Below are 18,984 nucleotides of genomic sequence, written 5' to 3' on the forward strand. Positions count from 1 at the left end.
TTCATGGAAAATTATGTAATTCAGAAGATGTCCCAGAGTCTTGGAGCACTGTTGGAAGTGTTTTGTTCAATGCTCCCTTAATCCTTTTCCAGGAGCTCATGAAGAAGCCCACGATCAAGGTGCCGACCTCCAAGCATCTGGAGCACCTGGCTGAGCTGGAGCAGACCGTGGCTGAGCAGGACCTCTCACTCTCGTCTGCTACAGAAAAGCTGAAGCTGACCACCGATGAGCTGCAGCGACAGAGGACCATCATGGAAGCACAGGCTAAGAAAAACGCTGATCAGATGTCAAAGTAATTATCCCTGAAGCTTTTTCTGAGTTTGAGTCAGTGGTCAAGTCTGAAGGTTAAATTATATTAGAATCGGAATCCTGTATATTACCTTTATCTTCATTGTTTTAATGACTACAGTAATGTAAAATCAATACACACAAAAGTTCACTCTAAAATGTTGTTAATCGAAGGACTTAAATATAGTATTAAATAGTAAATAGGGCTTTTACTGTGGAAAACATCATTGCTTTTAAATCAATAAACATAGAACAGGTTTAGTATTACAAGATTCCATATTTTATGCTTTTGTTATGGATATTTATTCCACATATATTCCACTCAGGGTATTGACCAGCCTAAAGAACAGCTTAGAACAAGGTCATCATGTCAGGCAGTGTTGAATAAGAGGATTTATACAACCTTAAAGCTATTGATGGGATACTCAAGATCACCTGATGTTAAGGGTTTAGAAGTTTCATTATGAAGCAGCTAAAGCAAAGCAGATTAAAGAGAGCATTCGAGATGTCCTTTGTTCATTTGGACCATTGGGACACAAGGCCATTCAGCTCTATGAGAACGCAACCCATGGCACCGACAGGGGCAAACAAAATGTTATGGTTTTAAAGCCGACCAGGTTGAATCTGTTTGTCTGGTAGAGAAATCACGCTGCTTATGGCAACACAAACTGATAATAACTCTTACTTGCCATGTGAGAAAGATGTGGTGCAGAAGCCATGCAGATCTACCAGCCATGCAGAATAAACCTGCATGCCCAAATATATCCCTGCTTGGTAGAAATATAGTCTTTGTCAATAGTCAATATAGCATTTGCAAAATAACTTGTCAACTTGACCTCAATTTCAGAGCCTCTGGAAGCAATGGCCAATATTTGGGGCTTCCATGGTCGAAAATGGATATCCAGGCCAAGACTTAGTCTTCCATTCACTGTACACTGTTTACAGTCTGACCAGTTTCTTTACTCACGAGTCGAACACAAACACCAATATCTTTTGTACATGTGTAGGTCCAGATGGCATTTTGGCTCATTTCTATTAACAGCTACCTATAAATGCAGATCCATTAAAAAGTTACGAGCCAATGAATTTCGGTCAATGTATTCCCCCTGTTTTGCTTTCCACATGGACTGTTTACCTCAAATGTGATTGGTCAAACTAAAAGGCTTCTAGCCTCAAAATAATTTGTTCTGTCTGACAGCAGCTGAACTGTGTTTTATAGTGATCTGCTACACAAGCAGCCGCTCTTGATACAATGTAAAGAGTTTTAGAAAACCGTCAAATCCTCACTTCCAGTATACTTTGCCTCGGTTTCAAATTTTACTAATAACATTAAACATACAATCTATGTACGTGTGCATTTGTAGCCTTGTATTGGCTTGTATCATTTTCCCCCTGTTTGCTGCAGGCCAATCTTTTGAGTAAGTATGTACATTTTAAGTGTGTTTTATTTACTCATGGCTACACCCTCTGCAGGGATTAAAAGTTATGTAATTATGCTATAAATCTGTTATTAAAAAAAGCTAACAGAGGTGATTTGTTGCAGGATGGAAGAGCATCATGCTTCCCAGGTGAAGAGTCTGACTGCTGAGACTGAGGATCAGGGAAACCAAATGGCCCAGAAGGAGAAGGAGATGAACTACCTCCGAACTGAGCTGGAGGCCCAGCAGGAGGCCAACGTCCGCTCCCCCAGTAACACCATGAAAAACCTGGTTGAACGACTTAAAGCTCAGCTCACTCAGAAAGAGAAACAGCTCAAGGTTGTTCTTTGATCATATAACTTTTTAATGTACTTTTTAGTGGTGCACCGATGTATTGGCCGTATATCAGTAGCGGCCGATATTCGCCTCGTTTACTGCCATCGGCGTATCGGTAATAAACTTGACTTTCACCGATAACATTGGCCGATGTTCATTGGTATGTTTTCTGCAGCCTGCCAATCTGGCATCCAGATTATGGTACACTGACGCCGGGTTTACACCGGGCACTGAAGCGTCGCGCAGCGCCAAGGAAAGCCAGGCGCCTCCCATCCACCCCCCTGTTAAACCTTTGTGCGGTTCACATGGGCTGTGATGCGCTGCGCCGCGCCAGCGCCCTTCACCGATGGTTTCGGCGTGCGAGCGAGCGTATCGGGCCATGAAACAGACTGAAAAATGATTTTAAACGATATAAATGACATATTTTATATGATATAAATGATCAAATATGCATCCCATACTTTGTATTCCCCTTCTGTTGTCCTGGAGTTTTAATTTTCCCAATTTTCCCAATCACATAATTAAATGTCCCCCTCTGCCCATCCACTACAAGCACACAAGCAGTCATATAGATTAAAAAGAGAGGGGGGGCTAAAGGCTTGCTTGGAGAATACGTCATTTACCCCCGACACCGACATTGAACGGGTTACATACAACAACAAGCGGAGAATCGCGGGCTGACCGGCGCGGAGAAATGCGGGTCCGGTGTGAACCATCCATGGCATCTAAAGTTACACTTGTCACTTTTTCTGTTTTTCATATTATTCAAGTAATAAACAAATATCGGTATCGGCTATCGGCTAGATTGTTGTTTTAAATATCGGTATCGGCCAAGAATTTCCATATCGGTGCATCCCTAGTACTTTTCTGTTTCATGAAGGTAAATTGTTTGCTCCTGTTGCTTTACAAAAGTACCCAGACATCTTTGGAAATGAGGAAATGCTTTCTTTTGTTAGCGTCTTTCCCCCAAAGTGCTTATGTTTCATCCCTTTCCAAAGATGTGCATACCAGGTGGACACATTGCACCAAGTATTTCATACAACAACAAATGAGTGCTTGTGTCTGTGTTTGGTCAGTGTCATGGAGTGGCTGCCTGGTCTAGATGCTTTCTTGCTGTTCACCCAGTATTTACTTGTTGGGAAACTTGAAAGAAGCATATGAATGTTGCTTTTAGGGCTTTTCAGCTTCATAACAAGTAACAACTAAGTAGATCTGGACATCAGTTTTAATGATACACACAGTACAACAGTTTTACCACTGCACTTCAAAGATAATCATATTTATCATTAAGGGCATCTCTTTGTTCCCTGTTCTCTCAGGCTCTCAGTAAAGCTCTGTTGGAGCTGCGGGCAGAGATGACGTCTGCTGCTGAGCAGCAAGTCATAGCTAATGCTGCACAAAAAGAAGAGAGCCTCAATGTGCAGATGCTGATTGACAGGCACACCAAAGACCTGAAGGTGAGGTTTTCATGTGTGTTACATTTCATAGACGACATGTATGGAAAGTTTACAGGTGGTTTACACAGGTCTGTTTTGATTTACTGCCACAATGTCCCCGGTTAGGTTGGTGAACACATGACACAGGCCAGCCTCATTGCACAGACAGAATTATTGACATAATGAATAGTTTTTTTCATTAATCACATCTTATAGGAAAGTTGGGGTTCAGTCAGACATGTAAAGATTTAAAGCTTTATCATGATTTATTTTGTCTAAATTGAAAAAACACATACTGATTAGTCTAGACACAAATATAGCAGATAGCATAACCACCAAATAACATTAAAATCTGGTTATATTCTTTATTTTGGTTATTTTTAACAAAAAAAGTGTTTGCAGGTCTCTCAGTATTTGCCTACTTCCTTTTGACACATAATCAAGCCCATTTCCTGTTTTTGTTGAAGACATAATCCTTTGAAAACAAATCACAAATAGAAAATACAATTTCTTTTACAAATATAACACAGCTCTTTGGCAGAAATAAGATAACACCAGGCTTTGGTTACACAGATAATACTTGATGTTGTTGATGTGGATGGTTTGGGGTTTTTCATTGGCTTTGTTGTAAAGAAAAAGATTAGCAGAATTTTTTTGTTTTAGTTATATGACGAGATTTTGAATATCCCTTGAACATCTTCTGAAAAATAAAAGTTACCAACTGCTGTTAGATGTTAGCAGGTGTTATCGGCCACCAGCGGATGTTAGGGACAGAACTTCAGTTGTGCACCTTAGGGTCATCAAGTGTTTTGGCCTTGTAATCAACGATACAGGCTAAACTTGAGGGTACACTGAGGCTAAAGGTAAATCTGTCTGGCTACTGGCTTGAATGGCAATACTATGAAAGCCATGTGGCCCGCTCAGTAGATCAGACATCATGACATCTATGCCTTTTTAAATTAAACACTTTCCCATTTTAGAACATAGGGCAAGATGGAGAATATCCCTTGTATGTTAGGGACATGTATTCAGTTGTGTACTGAAAATACCTTAAATCCATCTTCTCCAAAGGTGCGGGTGCAAGAACTCATTGAAGAGCTTCAAGCTGCAAAGGACTCCGCCAAGGCAATGAGAGGTCGGGAGAACACCCTGAAAGAGGAAGTGGACTGCTTGAACCAGGACCTCCAGAGGAGTCATAAAACCCAGAGACGTCTGCAGGCTGAGAGGGAAGAGAAGGAGCAGGAAATGCTGGAGCTCAAGCAACAAACCAAGAGGCTCAGCAGCGCTCTGCAGGTTAGTGTTTGTAAGATGCAACTCATTTTGACTGGAGCGTATTGTTGTCGCTGTTGGTAATAATACAGTGGAATGCTCAACACTACCCTTGTGATTCACCAGCCACATGACGTCAGCATAACATCATGTTGTCAAGTGATCGGGATCCCCTGACTCAGGCATGACATTCAGACCTTGAGATATGATAAAATATAATAAAGACATGCAAAGCCTGCTAGGCTCTTCCACAGCATTTTTTTTTTAATTGAGGAATGCATCAAGAATTGACTCATTTGTCTAACATTTGTTGTGGATCAGTGTCACCTAGCATGTACAGTACAATTAAAGTTGGACTCCTTAGTTTCTCAGGACTTGAGCTAAATCTCCCTCTTATATCTTTAACATAATGTCATGTGGTGCGACCCTGTCTGAGAACTGTGAGGTGCATGAATGAAAATTCTCTTCTCTGTATTTATGATTAGAATCAACCAGAACCAGATGGGAAGGGGCCGACAGTCGAGAATCTGCAGAAGAAGATCAGGAGGCTGGAGTCTGACTTGGACAAAAGGGCAGAAATGAAACATGTCAAAGATGATCATGGAAAGGTTTGAACATTAATTTAGTCAACATTTAACATTGTTTTAAGGTCTTTATCAATGGACAGCCTCTGATATTGCATGGTTTATATTAGTGCAATTTCTACTGCCTTCCACTATTAGCGTTGGCTGACTTTTTTCTTTAGCCCTAAATCATTTTCAGTCCCCACTTTCAGTGGTACGTCACAGCAACTGAACCTCAACCAGCAGTGAATGTGTCTGGTCACACTGGCTGCGTGACCAGTGCATTGGGATGGGGAACATGGAATCAGCAGCGCGAGCAGCGTGGCTCAGTCGCGTGTTGTTGTTGTTGTGAAGGCGTCTGGGCAGAGAAGCTCCTGCTGCGATGTCTATATTATATTATTCTCTGTTTTCGGGGGCACGTTCAATCTCAAAACGTTTTTGCTCCATTTTGCTGCCATTTCTGGGCTAAAATATTTAAATGTCACCCCCTCTACACCGTCAGATATAGGCTAGTTAACTGTAGTTAAAGTTTTAAATCAAAAGTACTTGTTTGACCGATTATTCTAACATTTTATTATGCTCTATGACATCATGAGATCATTACTTCTGAAGCAGTTGTGTAAGCAGCAGGTGGAGCTAGAGCAAAATACATTTTAAACAGTTTTATTTACACGGAAGTTAGAGCTTGTTTCTCTCTTTAATTTGTGGTGAGATACTGGATCATTAGACCATTTGAGAACTTCAGAGGGAAAAAGCTTTTAACAACACAGACATTTGAAAAAACTCAATTGCTTTTATAGAAGCAAAAGATTTTCTAAACCACTGGTTTAGTATTTAACAATGCGTTTTAACACCTTGTTAAATTATCTTTTGTTTGAAATCTTGTAACGGAGAAAAATAATAATTCAATAATTCTCTCTGAAATGTATCAGAGTAGAAGTATGAAGTCGCAAGAAGTGGAAAGAAATACTAAAGTACAAGTACTTAAATGTTGTGAAATAAACAAGAAATATTTGAGATTTAAAGTATTTGTGACATTATGTAGTATAAACTGAAGTAATCATATATCTTTTGCGATGCATGGATGTTCAAAATAGGCTTGTTTATTTTATCAATAAGTTTATTAATACAATAAACAGTAACTAGGGGCAAAATATTGAAATCTTAATTTTTGGATAAACTCAGCGCCCCCCTCTTCCTTTTGGAGTTTGCATTGTTTTAAATATTCTTTTAAGGTTTCGTCCACTGCCAAATAAATCTGTAAATGATTTTGTTCAATTCAGAAAACAGTTTTAGGTGAATTTCTACAGGAGGTGCTTAAAATAAGAAATATCAAGGATGAATGTTCATTTCTTACATCGTCAACTCCCTGAGGCTGAAGAAAGAAATGGAATTCCATTTCGTTATGAGAGGACCATAATTTATCTCTTCATATGATGGAATATCCATCCGAGGCACCTTGAGGTGTATAATTAAATGTCCACACCTGAGTTTTTTGCACATTAAAATTATAGCCTACATATCTCATAACTACTTCTACCTGTGAGTCACACAGACCGCAGGGGGTTAAGAAAAAGCAATGGTGGAACGTATGGATTCTTATGCAAGTCTTTACCCTGAAGCCTGTTTAATACCAGGTTTTTGTATCCATCTGTAAATTAAGTTAGGTTTTCCTAGTCAGTTTCTAATAGTTCAAATCTGTGTAAGACAATTTATTACTCAGCACTACATGTGATTTCTGATAAAGAAAAATTCAGATAATGTTGCCATCCCTTCCTGGGTTGTCATCAGCTGCCATGTCCAATTTCAGCTTGTTTTCTATCACGTTCGTGGCTGTCATACTTCTAGTAGCTCCATTCAACATCATAAAACAAAAGACACTGGGATTAGTAAAGGCAACTTCTTGGGGGGGCATTTCACAAAACTGAACTTGCAAATTAAGCTGTCACTCCTTTAGTGGTTGGACCGAAAAAAACCAACATTAAAAATTCCAACTGTTCTGAATTGTATTTATAGTAGCATTGTCATTCGATATGTGTATACTTGTCTTGCAGTCTAAAGAAGAGATTGTGCGGTGGGAGGAGGGTAAGAAATGGCAGGCCAAGATGGAAAAAGTGAAGAATTCAGTGAAGGAGAAGGAACGTGAGAACGAGTCCATGTCCAAACAGCTCAGCACTCTGAAAGACCTCTACGCCAGGTCAGTGTGAATATCATACCACAGCTCTTCATCTTACCCTTTGTGTACGTGACAGAATTACTTCAACTGGGAGGGGGGTAGAGAAACCTAGCAGGCAAAGAAAAAACACATAGAAATGACATATTATAATTTTCCAAATCTAAAGAAGTCTTTGAATTCCCTGTTTTAACAGTCCAAAACCCTAAGATTCAAGTTCCTTTTATCCTAGACAAAGAAATGTGGTAAGCGTCACATTTGAGAAGCTAGAAACCGAAAATGTTTAGCAATTGATTAGTTGTGTAATACTTTTAAGACCAAGGTATTTAGAAAACATTATGTAAGATATATGAGAATATCAGTCTGACTATATGAAAGCTACTGCCACGGTCATGATTGAAATGTCAATCAATGTTCATCACTGTTTTCATTCTGTTCTACTGTGTGTGTGTGTGTGTGTGTGTGTGTGTGTGTGTGTGTGTGTGTGTGTGTGTGTGTGTGTGTGTGTGTGTGTGTGTGTGTGCGCGCGCGCGCGCAGACTGGAGCAGGAGAAGGGTGCACTGCAGAAAAAGCTCAAGGCTCGAGGTGTGACTGCTGACCAGGTAGTGGGTGTGAGAGCCACTGAAATGGAGAAGGAACTAGAGGAGCTGAAGAAGAAGAACGTAGACCTGGAGACGCAGATCCTCACCATAAAGTATTTATCAGTCTTTACAAATTCTCGTCATTGCCCTGATTTTAGTTTGTTGTTCTGGAGATATTTCCAGTGGACGGGGATTATGGGTTCTGGGTTCCTAACCCATCTCTATATGGGTTTTCCTCCTTGTACTCCAGCTTCCTCCCACAATCAAAAACGAGCAGGTTAAGTTAACTGGCCTCTCTAAATTGCCTAAAAATGCGAATGTGAGCGTGAATGGTCGTTTGATACACCGTGTTGTACCCTGCATCTCACTCAATATTAGCTGCGATTGGCTCCTGTCCCTGCAACCCTCAAAGGATGAGTGGATGATGGATGGACGGATGGATGGATGGACAGGAATCCTTTTTTACTTTGCTGAGTTTGCATAAGTACTATCAAATTAGATTAATTTAACACATCTCTTACAAAAATACACAAGACAATGCACTTCACAAAATATAAATTAAGCTTCTTGTGTTTCTAAACAAGAAGCTGGTTGCAACCCTGAGTCTAAAGGCCCTATCAAAATCCATCAAGTAACTGGATATCACTCCAATCTGAGCTACGAGAGCGGAAATTAATGACTATAATTTTTTTATCTTATATCTAAATTTCATGGAATTCTCCAAAGTAATTATTTGAAATCATATTGTGTTATTATTGTTGGATACAATGTTACGGATAGAGAGATTGGTAAATTACCTTACATGTATGAATTAGGATAATGGTCAGGTCAACAGTCTTTGTAAGTAACCCCTTGAATTTATGTACTACTGCTATCAAACATGTGTGTACCACAATTTTGTTTCACCTAAGCAACCAAATATGCCAGTAATCATAAACTGTGTCTGTGATAAGCCAAACAGGTTCTTTATAAATATTACAAATAGATTCTGAGAAAGCGATTAAAATTAATTCATTCTTCATTTATGTAGTGCCCTTTGTGGAAGACATAGGGCTTTACAGTACAATAAATAGGGCAATAATAAGAAAATACATAAGGAAATGATAATAAGAGACATGGTAGAATAGAGAGACCAGTGAAGCAGAGGATTGTTTTTCATGAAACTTCACAGTTATGTTAATCAGGAAGTTCCTTTTGGTATTTTGCGTTTGCCGAGGGGGATATGCCATCTCCTGATCACTGTCTTTCCCACAGCTCCAAGGATGTTCCATAGAAGTACAAAATACTCTAAATACCACTTCCCTGAATTCAATTGTTCTCAACACTGGAACAATTATAAGGCCAGTGTCAAACGACCTGAGTGGTCTTGGGGGAGTATAGATTAAAACCATGTCTGAGAAGTATACGGGCTAGTCCATTGAGGAATTTGAACACTTAGAAAGGATTTTACATTCTAAAATGGACAGGCAACCAATGAAGACAGGCGAAAATGTGTGTTCTGCTTTTGGTCTTCCTTAGTTCATCTGTTTAAGATTTATAGCTCATTTATTGCTTTCTTAGACTCACCAGAAAAGACAGCATTATAGTAGTCAAGTCTGCTAGTGATAAAAGGATGCTCTCAGTATCTGCCTGGGAGATAAATGGTTGCACTTAAGCAATGTAGCTAAGAGGATTGAAAGCACTTTTAGTTATATTACTGACATGAGATTCAAAATAAAAATCATAGCCTAGAACCACATCAATATTTTTTTGGTAGGGGCTTTAGGGGGAGGTAGGGGAGTATTAAAAAACATTAAACATTTTTTAAACAAAGTTTTTGTTGCTGAGGCTCATTATTGGTCCATATAATCCACCTTTATATTTTGTTTGAACGCGCAGACAACAACAGGCTTTACCTCGTGATGATGCCATGGAGAGTCTGATGCTGAAGAACCACTATCTAGAGGACAGAATCCACATTTTAGAGAGTCAGATGTCCAAAGAGCCTTCGTCAAGACCCTCTGTAAGTGCTCATCAACATACACAAAAACAGTAAAACACATGTGTGCTTGAAAACCTAATGTGGTGAAACAATTAATCTGCTTTCAGACATAAACTGAACTCAGGATAATCTCTTGACATTCTCTAGAGGTGCCACAAATGTCCAAGTGAGAGGCTAAAGACATTCTCCTGAGTTTCTCCTGCCAACTACTAAAAACTCTGGAGCTTGTCCGAATGAGCTCATGTGAGAGCACAGCAGGAGATCCTCCGGGGGATTAACCGCAAGCATGTGGGCGTGTTGATGACATTTCTAACATGCAATCAATGCAAAACCTCAAATAAAAAATAACAATACTAATATCCCAAGATGAAAAAGAGGTAGGAGACGCGGAACAAAGATGTCAAGAGACTTTTTAGGGATGAGGGCTGATGCCAGTGTCTATGTGCTATAAATGAAAACAGATGATCTCTGCAGCGAAAGTAATATATCACATCCTATCTTTGCCTGCTGAGCCAACCTTCACCTGAACGCTGTCTGACTAGAAAATCTCCTGCTGCGGTCTACATATGTGAAAGGCAACTCCTGAAAACTCCATACCCCAATGTCTGCAAATTATCCAGAGTTCATGTCTGAAAATGGCCTATTATAATTTCTCACAAAAATATTACCACGCAATTTAATTGGTCATGAAGAAAGTTAGTTAGCAAAGATGCTAAACATTCATTAACGTCATTTGACATTCTAAAGGGGGGAATTTGCTCTTTCTCTGTTGTTTGGCATTATACACTCCATTTTAACTTTACAATGTTCACTATATTCAATCATTGTAGATGTAATGTGATAGTATTACAACAAATAATAGTAAAAACTGATCTTAATTTCAAATATAAAACACACAATCAGATTTTATTTGTGTTTCATTGTTTTGCTCTGTTTTATGCACTTTGTAACTTTGTTTTGAAAAGTGTCATATAATTAAAGTTATTATTATTATAATTTACTAAGACAGAGATGACAAGACCTCACCTTGGTGTCTCATGAAGAGTAACTTTAAATGTAATAATAATTCAACCAATGTAAGAAAAGAAACGATCAAACAAAGAAAGAGGAAAACCACAGCTGTCGTCTGATCTGCTGAGGAGAGCATGCTGGGCCCAGGTAAAGCTCATATAGCTGATAACCCTCCATTAAACACCTGTAAAACACAACCACAAGGACACAGGATTAAAAGAGGTTTTTCTTTCATTGTATTCCAATATTCATTATTCTTTATTCTCTTTCTTCATGTATCTCCATTGACACTGGATTCAATCTAATTCATTGCCTTTGAAGGTAAAAAGCTCCTCCTCCCAGGCTTTGAGAGGGATTTGTTCTGTCACTTTTGATGTTGCGGATGGGTCTTTCGAAAGGAATGTTACACCCCATCTAGCTGAATCCTCCAGCTGCTCCGTCAGCCCTGAAGCTGTCAAAGAGCCCGCTGACCATCAGAGGGCGCCAAAGCAGAGTCAGACAGACCGAGAAACTCAAACCAGCTTGGTTGGGGAAGAGGATGTTGGCCTTGACCACGAGCAACCGAGCCCCGATGTAGAAGAAAACACAGCAGCTGACAAAACAAAAGTAGATGATGAAGCTGATCGTGTTAAAGATGATGCGACACAAACAGAAGCAGATCATGTGGAAAGCACAAACATCCCATTTGGTTCTGATCGTGATGTGCTTGAAGAAAAAGAAGAAAGCACCTTGCTCTCTCAACCACAGATCACAAAAGAAACTGAGGCCAAGTCTGATGATCTGTTAGAAAGACCTAGATCAGTAATGTCATCCTCTAAGCCAAGGGCAGCAGCAACAGGCCATGAAACAAGTGAAACTATGACTAGAGAGAGTGCTGCTGAACGAGAGGATCGAGACACTGATGATGATGATGATGATGTGAGAACCAGGGCAGAGAAGACACAAGAGGATAATAAGCAGATTGAGCTGAAAGATGAAGCAGTTGAGACTACAAAGGAGGCAACAGAGGAAGATAATTCAGAACAGTCATGCTCAGCAGAACCAGATGTGGAATCCAGCACCACACAGAGCAAACACCTGGGGTTCATTAGAAGAAGAAGGGATGAGTGCATTCGAAAACAAGAAAGCAGATGTCTTAGATATCAAAAGGTACTCCAGGCTTCTATAGTCACCCAAGCTTAAGTGATAGTGCTGTGGTAGCATGGCAGTATATGTGGCAGAGTAGAAGTCAAGGCACTAACAGTAGAAGTGGCTTGTTTGTGTTTGGCTCCCCTGCATTGTCCTTCGTGGATGTGGTTGTGTGTTTCAGTTTCGTGACCCCTAGAACAAGGGCATGGATTTAAAAATGATGCTCCCACACTCCCTTAGTGCTTTTGTTTTTGAGGATGCAATCTCTTCCACCGTAGTAGTTGTAATCACCATACAATTTAAATCATTTTCTCTGGCTCAGGTTGTATCTTTGCTTCCCTCCAGACTTCAGGTAGAGGCACTGGCACTCCCTCACAGAGAGATCAAGACCTTCAAAAAGAAAACCTCAAGCTTGCCTCTGAGAACCTGGAGCTGCGCTTTCAGCTGGAGCAGAGCGACAAAGACTTACCGAGACTCAAGGTACGCAGAACAGGGACTGAGAGCAGGCTGTTCAGTGAAATGTTCTAACCAGCTGCTAGCTTCATATTTACCATACAGACATCACTAAGAGCTGGCAGCTTTTTCTCATGATTGAGGTGTTTGTCTTAATGAAATGTTGTGTTTTCTCACCCAATGTGTTGAATCTCACTTTAGTGAATAGAGAGTTTATTCATTACATCATAAATTCATCTTCAACAGCATTTATTTCAGTTTTGCCAATGTTTTGAACCCCACGATTCAACCCCAACATAAACTGAAGGGAAACATGTGTTTTATTTGACTTTATACACCTTTTTTCTGTTTTCTCACAGAACCAAGTTGCAGACCTCAAGGAGATGTGCAGCGCTTTGAAAAAGGAAAAGGCAGAGGTGAAGAAAACACTGGCTCATATAAGTGGAGTAAGTTAAAGTCACATAATTACCAGCTGTAACGTGTGTGTGTGTGTGTGCGTGTGCGTGTGTAAATTGTTGTTACCTCCAAAGAACCTTTTTCAGCCTAAATAGTCGTCCTCATTGGGACCAAAGCTCAGGCCTAATGAGGCAAAACTAATGAGGTCCTGGTTAGGGTATGGGTAAGATGGGAGTTGTGGTTAGGTTGGGGTTAGGTATGAATTTGTCATGGATAATGTTATGACAGACAGTTTAGATTTAATGGTTTAGACAAAACGATAGCATGACAAACATGCAAGGTGGTCATAAAACGCAGGTGTGTAAAGGAAGATTAGGTTTAGAAATAATTAGTATTAACTACTACTGAGTACTCATAGGTGGGGACGTCATGTTGGTATGTGTGATGTGTGATGTGTGCAGATATTCACCAATGTCCTGTTTATCATGATCATGATTTTTCACATGTTCCTCACCAGACTGGCCACAGTGGTAAAACAGTACCTGAACTTGAGAAAACCATTGGGTTGATGAAGAAGGTGGTGGAGAGGGTGCAGAGGGAGAATGACACGCTGAAGAAGTCCAGTGCACTGGCAAGTCAAGACAAGGTCTCTACCTTGGAGCAAGAAAACCAAAACCTAAAGGTTGTTCACCACTTTATGTTTTGTGTCGTACATATTTATTCTATAAGTATATCAACTTCTTTTTCTGTTATTACAACTGAGTCAATATTGCACACCCCCGATAGAAACACACTTATACCTATGCTAATGTAGTTATGATGTATTACTGATTATTTGTTGACTATTTACTTTTACTTTACCTCCATAATTCCATAAACTTCATGAAAGTGCTTTTCATGACCTGTGCGTGTGGTATAAGCTACTGGATGCCTACATTTCTTTCGGGATCGATAAACCATCCATGTATTATTTTCTTTTAGGCTGAATATGAGAAGCTCAAGAGCCAAAGTGAAGCTGAGCTGAGATCCAAACTTGAATCTAGGACCAAAGGACTGGAGAAAATAGTGATTGAAAATGAACGTCTACGCAAGGAGATCAAGAGGGTGAATACATGTTACTTCCACAATATGCTACACCTTCAAAAGTACTTTCAGAAGGAAAGTTGAATTATATTTTCCTTTTTTAAAAGTGGGTGTGTTTTTATTTAGTGATTTAAGGTCTCAATTTAGTTTGTGTAACTACGTGTAAATGTGAGCAAACAGTATTCCTCCCTGTCAATGGCTAATGGAAATATTTGTCCCAGTCAGAGAGAGACTTATTATGACTGAGTTTGAATAAGTAATTAATTCTGGTCATATTTAATGTAGTTTTCAATTACAGCACTTGGTAATGTAAGGACAGGAGCTGTGTGGAGCATAAACATGGCTTTCTCATCTGTAGTAAAACCCACCGTCATTGTCTCACCTGATTGTGCATGATTGGTATTGTTAACAGGAAATTGAGGCCGCAGAGAGGCTGAGAGTCACCAAAACGAGTCTGGAGGTAAACAACGAGAAGCTGGAGGCGGAGCTGGAGGAAACCAAACAGCGGCTTCGTGCAGCTCTGTCCAAACCAGTCACAGAGGGAGCAGACGCAAAGACCTGGAAGGCTTCTGTGGTAACAAGGTCAGCAAACTGCTCCCTGTGCCGTCCATTTGAGTCTAATTCAAAAGCTTTCACAGCTTTAATGAAGAGTTAACAGTAGAGAGCAGAGTGTGAGACAGCGGTTGTTTGTCTTCCTCTCTGCAGAATGTTTGAGAACAAGATGAAGGAACTGGAGAAGGAGATCTCCCAGAAGACCTCCAGGCTGTCTGAAGTCAAACAGCAGCTGAAGGAGGCGAACGAGCACGAGGAAAGAGCACAGACCAGCATCCGACAGCTTGAAGATCAGGTACATGCTAAGCTACAAGGGTGCTCTGAGACTGCATACATCTGCCAAGGTTAATTCCCTATCTCACTATGTTAAAGCAGCGTTTGTCATTAATTATCCAGACTGTGGCGGCCCTCCATATTCTAATTGGTCCTGTCACAGCTTCATAATTAACCAAACGTTTTTACACTTCTCATAGTAACATATGAGATCTCTAACTCGGTGTATTGCTCGGTTGCTGCATTGTATAGCTGTGTGCAGCACTATTTGCAGCCTGCATTAAGTTGTTACCGTCCATGCAGACAGTCAGACCTCATTTCAGTTGGAGTTGGGTGCATAACTACTAAATGAGAATAAAACCAGCTTGGTGGAGGTAATAATTGTTTGATTAGTCTTTGCAGTAAGAGGTGATTTTAAGAGATCCAGCAATTAAGTATTGCACAAGAAATGTTTTTGAATAAGCAGATGTCATGATTTTTAGTCCCCTGAAAGTCAAAGTCTCCTCGGCTCAACCCATCTCATAAACATGTCCTAACGTGATAAGAAACCTCACTCACAGCTCATGGACCATAGACACTTGTCGCGGTGTCTGCCTGGTGTAAAGAAATAGCTAAGCTAACTGGTTGGTTAACTATATGCTTATTCACAAACCTGGTCAATATCGATTCAGTTTAGGATATTTCATTGTACAATACCAATTTTGCTGGGATATGTGAAACCTCTTAACTCAGTGCATTATTAAAAATATTAAAGTAGGCCTGTCACGGTAACAAATTTTGTTGGACGATATATTGTCCCAGAAAACCTTGTGATAAATGATATTGTCATTTTAAACCATTGTATACCACTACTACTGATAATGTAATAGCATAATCATGCAAGTACACCCCTTTAAAAAGAGCAATGAACTAAATTCTTAAGAATATTCAGTCCCACATTTAAATTAGAATTGAAAAATTATTTAAATATCCTAAATAAATAACATTAATATAATAAACCACATAACTAAAACAATAAATAAGATGGACTCTCTAACTGTTAACAAAATTTGCTCTTAAATAAATATTATACATTTGGGTCCAGATATATGTTACAGCCCAGTAAACAGGATGGGAATGATTTGATTTACATGAGCTTTTAGCTTTGAATTGTATTGCAGTGTTTCCTCTAGGATTGTGTGTGTGTGTGTGTGTGTGTGTCTCATAAACTCTGGAGTGAATCAAACTAACACAAAGTAAACTTCAGTACAGTTCAGGTCCTAGTAACTTGTGATGAGTGTTGGTGTTTCTTGTTAAAGAGTAAAGTGAGCACAGGTCAGCAGGAGTGTGGAGGGAGGACACTCAGACACTCACACGGTACAAACTGACCAGTTCTGCTCTCTTGAAGCAGCAGTGCTGATCATTTAATAATTGGTGGAAAACCTGTATTCACTATTTGTGTTGCCACTCTTCTTACATTTATTTTGACAAACCGCCTGGTTCACGTTAGAGTTCTCCTCTCATCTTCAATCCCTGTCTGTCAGTGTGAGTGAGCTGAGCGATCAGACCCAATGTGTCATATAGAGAGGTTTAAATTGTTATTTGTTCGTCATTTCTCAGGTTGACATGTTTAAAAACTGCCCCACTGCTGCAAAGACTGATGCTGGACTCACCAAGGAGTTCAGGGCAATGAGGTATGCAAAGCTATGTGCACTGTTGAGTATTGGTAATAATGTAGTAATATTAGGGATGAACCATATAGTTAATATCATTTTGATCATAATCACATTTGTCCCCATAGTGCTAATATATGCAGAGTGACATATAACCAGATTGGTGTTGAATGAGTGTTACGTTGTGGCAGAACTTCAAGCAAACAGACACTTCAATGAATAATGACTTTACTTATAATTACATCTTTAAGAGAGTTTGTTTGAATCACCATGACTGAACATCTGGAAAATACTATGATCATATCATCACAATACCGTGAAGCCTCTTTCACACTGGACACAAAACCCAACGACACCCACTAACATCTGGCTTTTTGATTTGGTTTGTCTTCAGTGGGAAACAGGACTCTCATCACCAAGTGACTGCAGTAGTCATGGGTGTTAATCGGCTGCAGCTCTGGTGGGCAGTGATGTAAACAGAACACCCGAGTGACCGTGCACATTTTCTGCCCTTTTCCGGCACAATGTTATGATGCGTGTCGCAGAGACAGTGAGGGCTCGTCACCTCCATCTGTAACTTCTCTCACAATTTGCCATCTCACCCACAAACACCATCTGTCTGTGTTCCAGCAGCGCTGAAGCCTCATTCAGTTTGGCTTTTTAAGTCACTCACTGGTGGAAAAAACACAATTATCTCAGTCAGGGCTCTAAAAAATGCTGAGGTCGTCTGAAGCACCACCAAATGAATGCAAACACAATGTACAGTATATAGCGACAGCAGTATTTTCCTATCCCGATCAAGTATATTTGTTTGGTTTATGTAACTTGTGGAAGTTTAATTTCTACAAAAATCTCCATGTTTGTTTTGTCATTAGGTTGGTCAACACTGAGCTACAGCAGGAGAACAGAGATCTGAAGCACAGCCTCAGTGAGTACAGTCAGCGATATGGTGAGACTTCATCTAAACCAGGTGAGACTTCCAAACACACAGCTGCTGCTGGAAAGCACTGAGATGGAACAGTGTGACATGTGTTTGGGTTTTCTAGTTACTCTGCTGCAATCAAACGTGTTTATGCCTCTGCACCAGCAATAGCAATAAGATGGTGGCATGATGTTTGTGTTTTCCCATTCTTGTGAACAAAATATATTTCTTGCCTTGAGATAATTTTTTCAAATTTGATACAAACCTCAGTTGAATTGATGCGATGTTGCTGGTCAAAGGTCAAGGTCACTGTGGCCTCACAACACGTCTGGTCTCTTAAACACGACATCATCATAAACTGCTGGTTTTCTGCAAATGTTGGCTTCATGTGGAGCGTTCAAGTAATCTGGTCTCAGTTTAATCAGCTACTCAAACATCTGAATGTATGTGACGTGAGCAGTCATGAAGAACAACAGTCACCTCCGCTGCCTCTTGTCTTGTGTTTGTAGATCTCGGGAAGCTCAGAAGTCGTCTGCAGGCAGCAGAGATGGAGAAAACCAAACTTCAAGCTGAGGTCAACAAGCTGCAGAAAGAGCTGGAGAACTTTGACCCGACGTTTTTTGAGGAGATTGAGGACTTGAAATATAACTACAATGTGGAGGTGAAGAAGAACATTCTGCTGGAGGAGCAGCTGAGGAAAGTGTGTGACCGGTTTGGTGTGAAACCTGACATGCCCAGTGTGTCCATCAGTTGACACAGGGTTACTGAGCCGTTCAGTGGACTTAACACTGTTAGAATTAAACATTAAACTTTGAATTTATCTTTAACTTTAGTGCTCATTTTCAGTTTAGATCTCAGCTGAACCTTAAAGGGATAGTTCGCCCCAAAAATGAAAATTCACTCATTATCTACTCACCACTATGCCATGAAGTATATGGGTGAAGTGTTTGAGTCGACAAAACACTTCAGGAGTCTCGGGGGGTAAACAGACTCAAACACTTCACCCACCCCTCCATCGGCATAGTGGTGAGTGGATAATGAGGGAATTTTCATTTTTCTGTGAACTATCCCTTTAATATGGTCCTGAGCGAAATGTGTTTGAATGATTGAGTAGGAACCAAATCATTAAGTTTGACCTTTTAATGTGACGCAGCTCCCCCACCCTCTTCCATAAGGCAGCTTTCTATGTTAATATACTAGTTCTCTGGCTGGTGTAGTAGCATATTTATAAGATTTGTATATTGTACAGTTCTGACATATTGAACTTCAATGTAAATGTCCTTTGTGAATAAAGCAGTTTTGATACTTAGCAGATTGTTTACATGATCTTCACTTAGCATTGAAATAACTGTGACACAGAATTTATTGTATATAGATGGAACATTCAAGCTTCTTGCTAAAAACATCCAGTTGGTCAGTCTTTTTTTAAATACTGGAAGCATATTCACACTAAAAACGCTAAAATGCTT

The 18,984-nt window shown here is 39.9% G+C and overlaps 1 protein-coding gene across 6 annotated transcripts in view; it reads left to right on the forward strand.

Annotated features, from left to right (window-relative positions):
* Window positions 1-18,824, forward strand: part of cep290 (centrosomal protein 290) — a 58,141-nt gene extending 39,317 nt beyond the window's left edge. For 3 of the 6 annotated variants that reach the window (XM_034587156.1, XM_034587155.1, XM_034587157.1), the window contains 18 exons: window positions 93-292; window positions 1,832-2,045; window positions 3,362-3,499; window positions 4,550-4,771; window positions 5,233-5,355; window positions 7,365-7,507; window positions 8,022-8,177; window positions 9,943-10,066; window positions 11,378-12,205; window positions 12,530-12,664; window positions 12,997-13,083; window positions 13,551-13,715; window positions 14,015-14,137; window positions 14,529-14,698; window positions 14,822-14,963; window positions 16,541-16,614; window positions 17,469-17,563; window positions 18,025-18,824. In XM_034587156.1, the coding sequence (XP_034443047.1) occupies window positions 93-292; window positions 1,832-2,045; window positions 3,362-3,499; window positions 4,550-4,771; window positions 5,233-5,355; window positions 7,365-7,507; window positions 8,022-8,177; window positions 9,943-10,066; window positions 11,378-12,205; window positions 12,530-12,664; window positions 12,997-13,083; window positions 13,551-13,715; window positions 14,015-14,137; window positions 14,529-14,698; window positions 14,822-14,963; window positions 16,541-16,614; window positions 17,469-17,563; window positions 18,025-18,269 (3,384 nt within the window). In that variant the 3' untranslated portion in view covers window positions 18,270-18,824. Of the gene's footprint in view, window positions 1-92; window positions 293-1,831; window positions 2,046-3,361; window positions 3,500-4,549; window positions 4,772-5,232; window positions 5,356-7,364; window positions 7,508-8,021; window positions 8,238-8,721; window positions 8,880-9,942; window positions 10,067-11,377; window positions 12,206-12,529; window positions 12,665-12,996; window positions 13,084-13,550; window positions 13,716-14,014; window positions 14,138-14,528; window positions 14,699-14,821; window positions 14,964-16,540; window positions 16,615-17,468; window positions 17,564-18,024 lie in introns of those variants that run through there. The other 3 variants (XM_034587159.1, XM_034587158.1, XM_034587160.1) reach the window with 2 other exon arrangements.
* Window positions 18,825-18,984: the final 160 nt, after the last annotated feature.

The sequence above is a fragment of the Hippoglossus hippoglossus genome, chromosome 6 (genome assembly GCF_009819705.1).
Source record: "Hippoglossus hippoglossus isolate fHipHip1 chromosome 6, fHipHip1.pri, whole genome shotgun sequence".
Classification (NCBI taxonomy): Eukaryota; Metazoa; Chordata; class Actinopteri; order Pleuronectiformes; family Pleuronectidae; genus Hippoglossus; species Hippoglossus hippoglossus.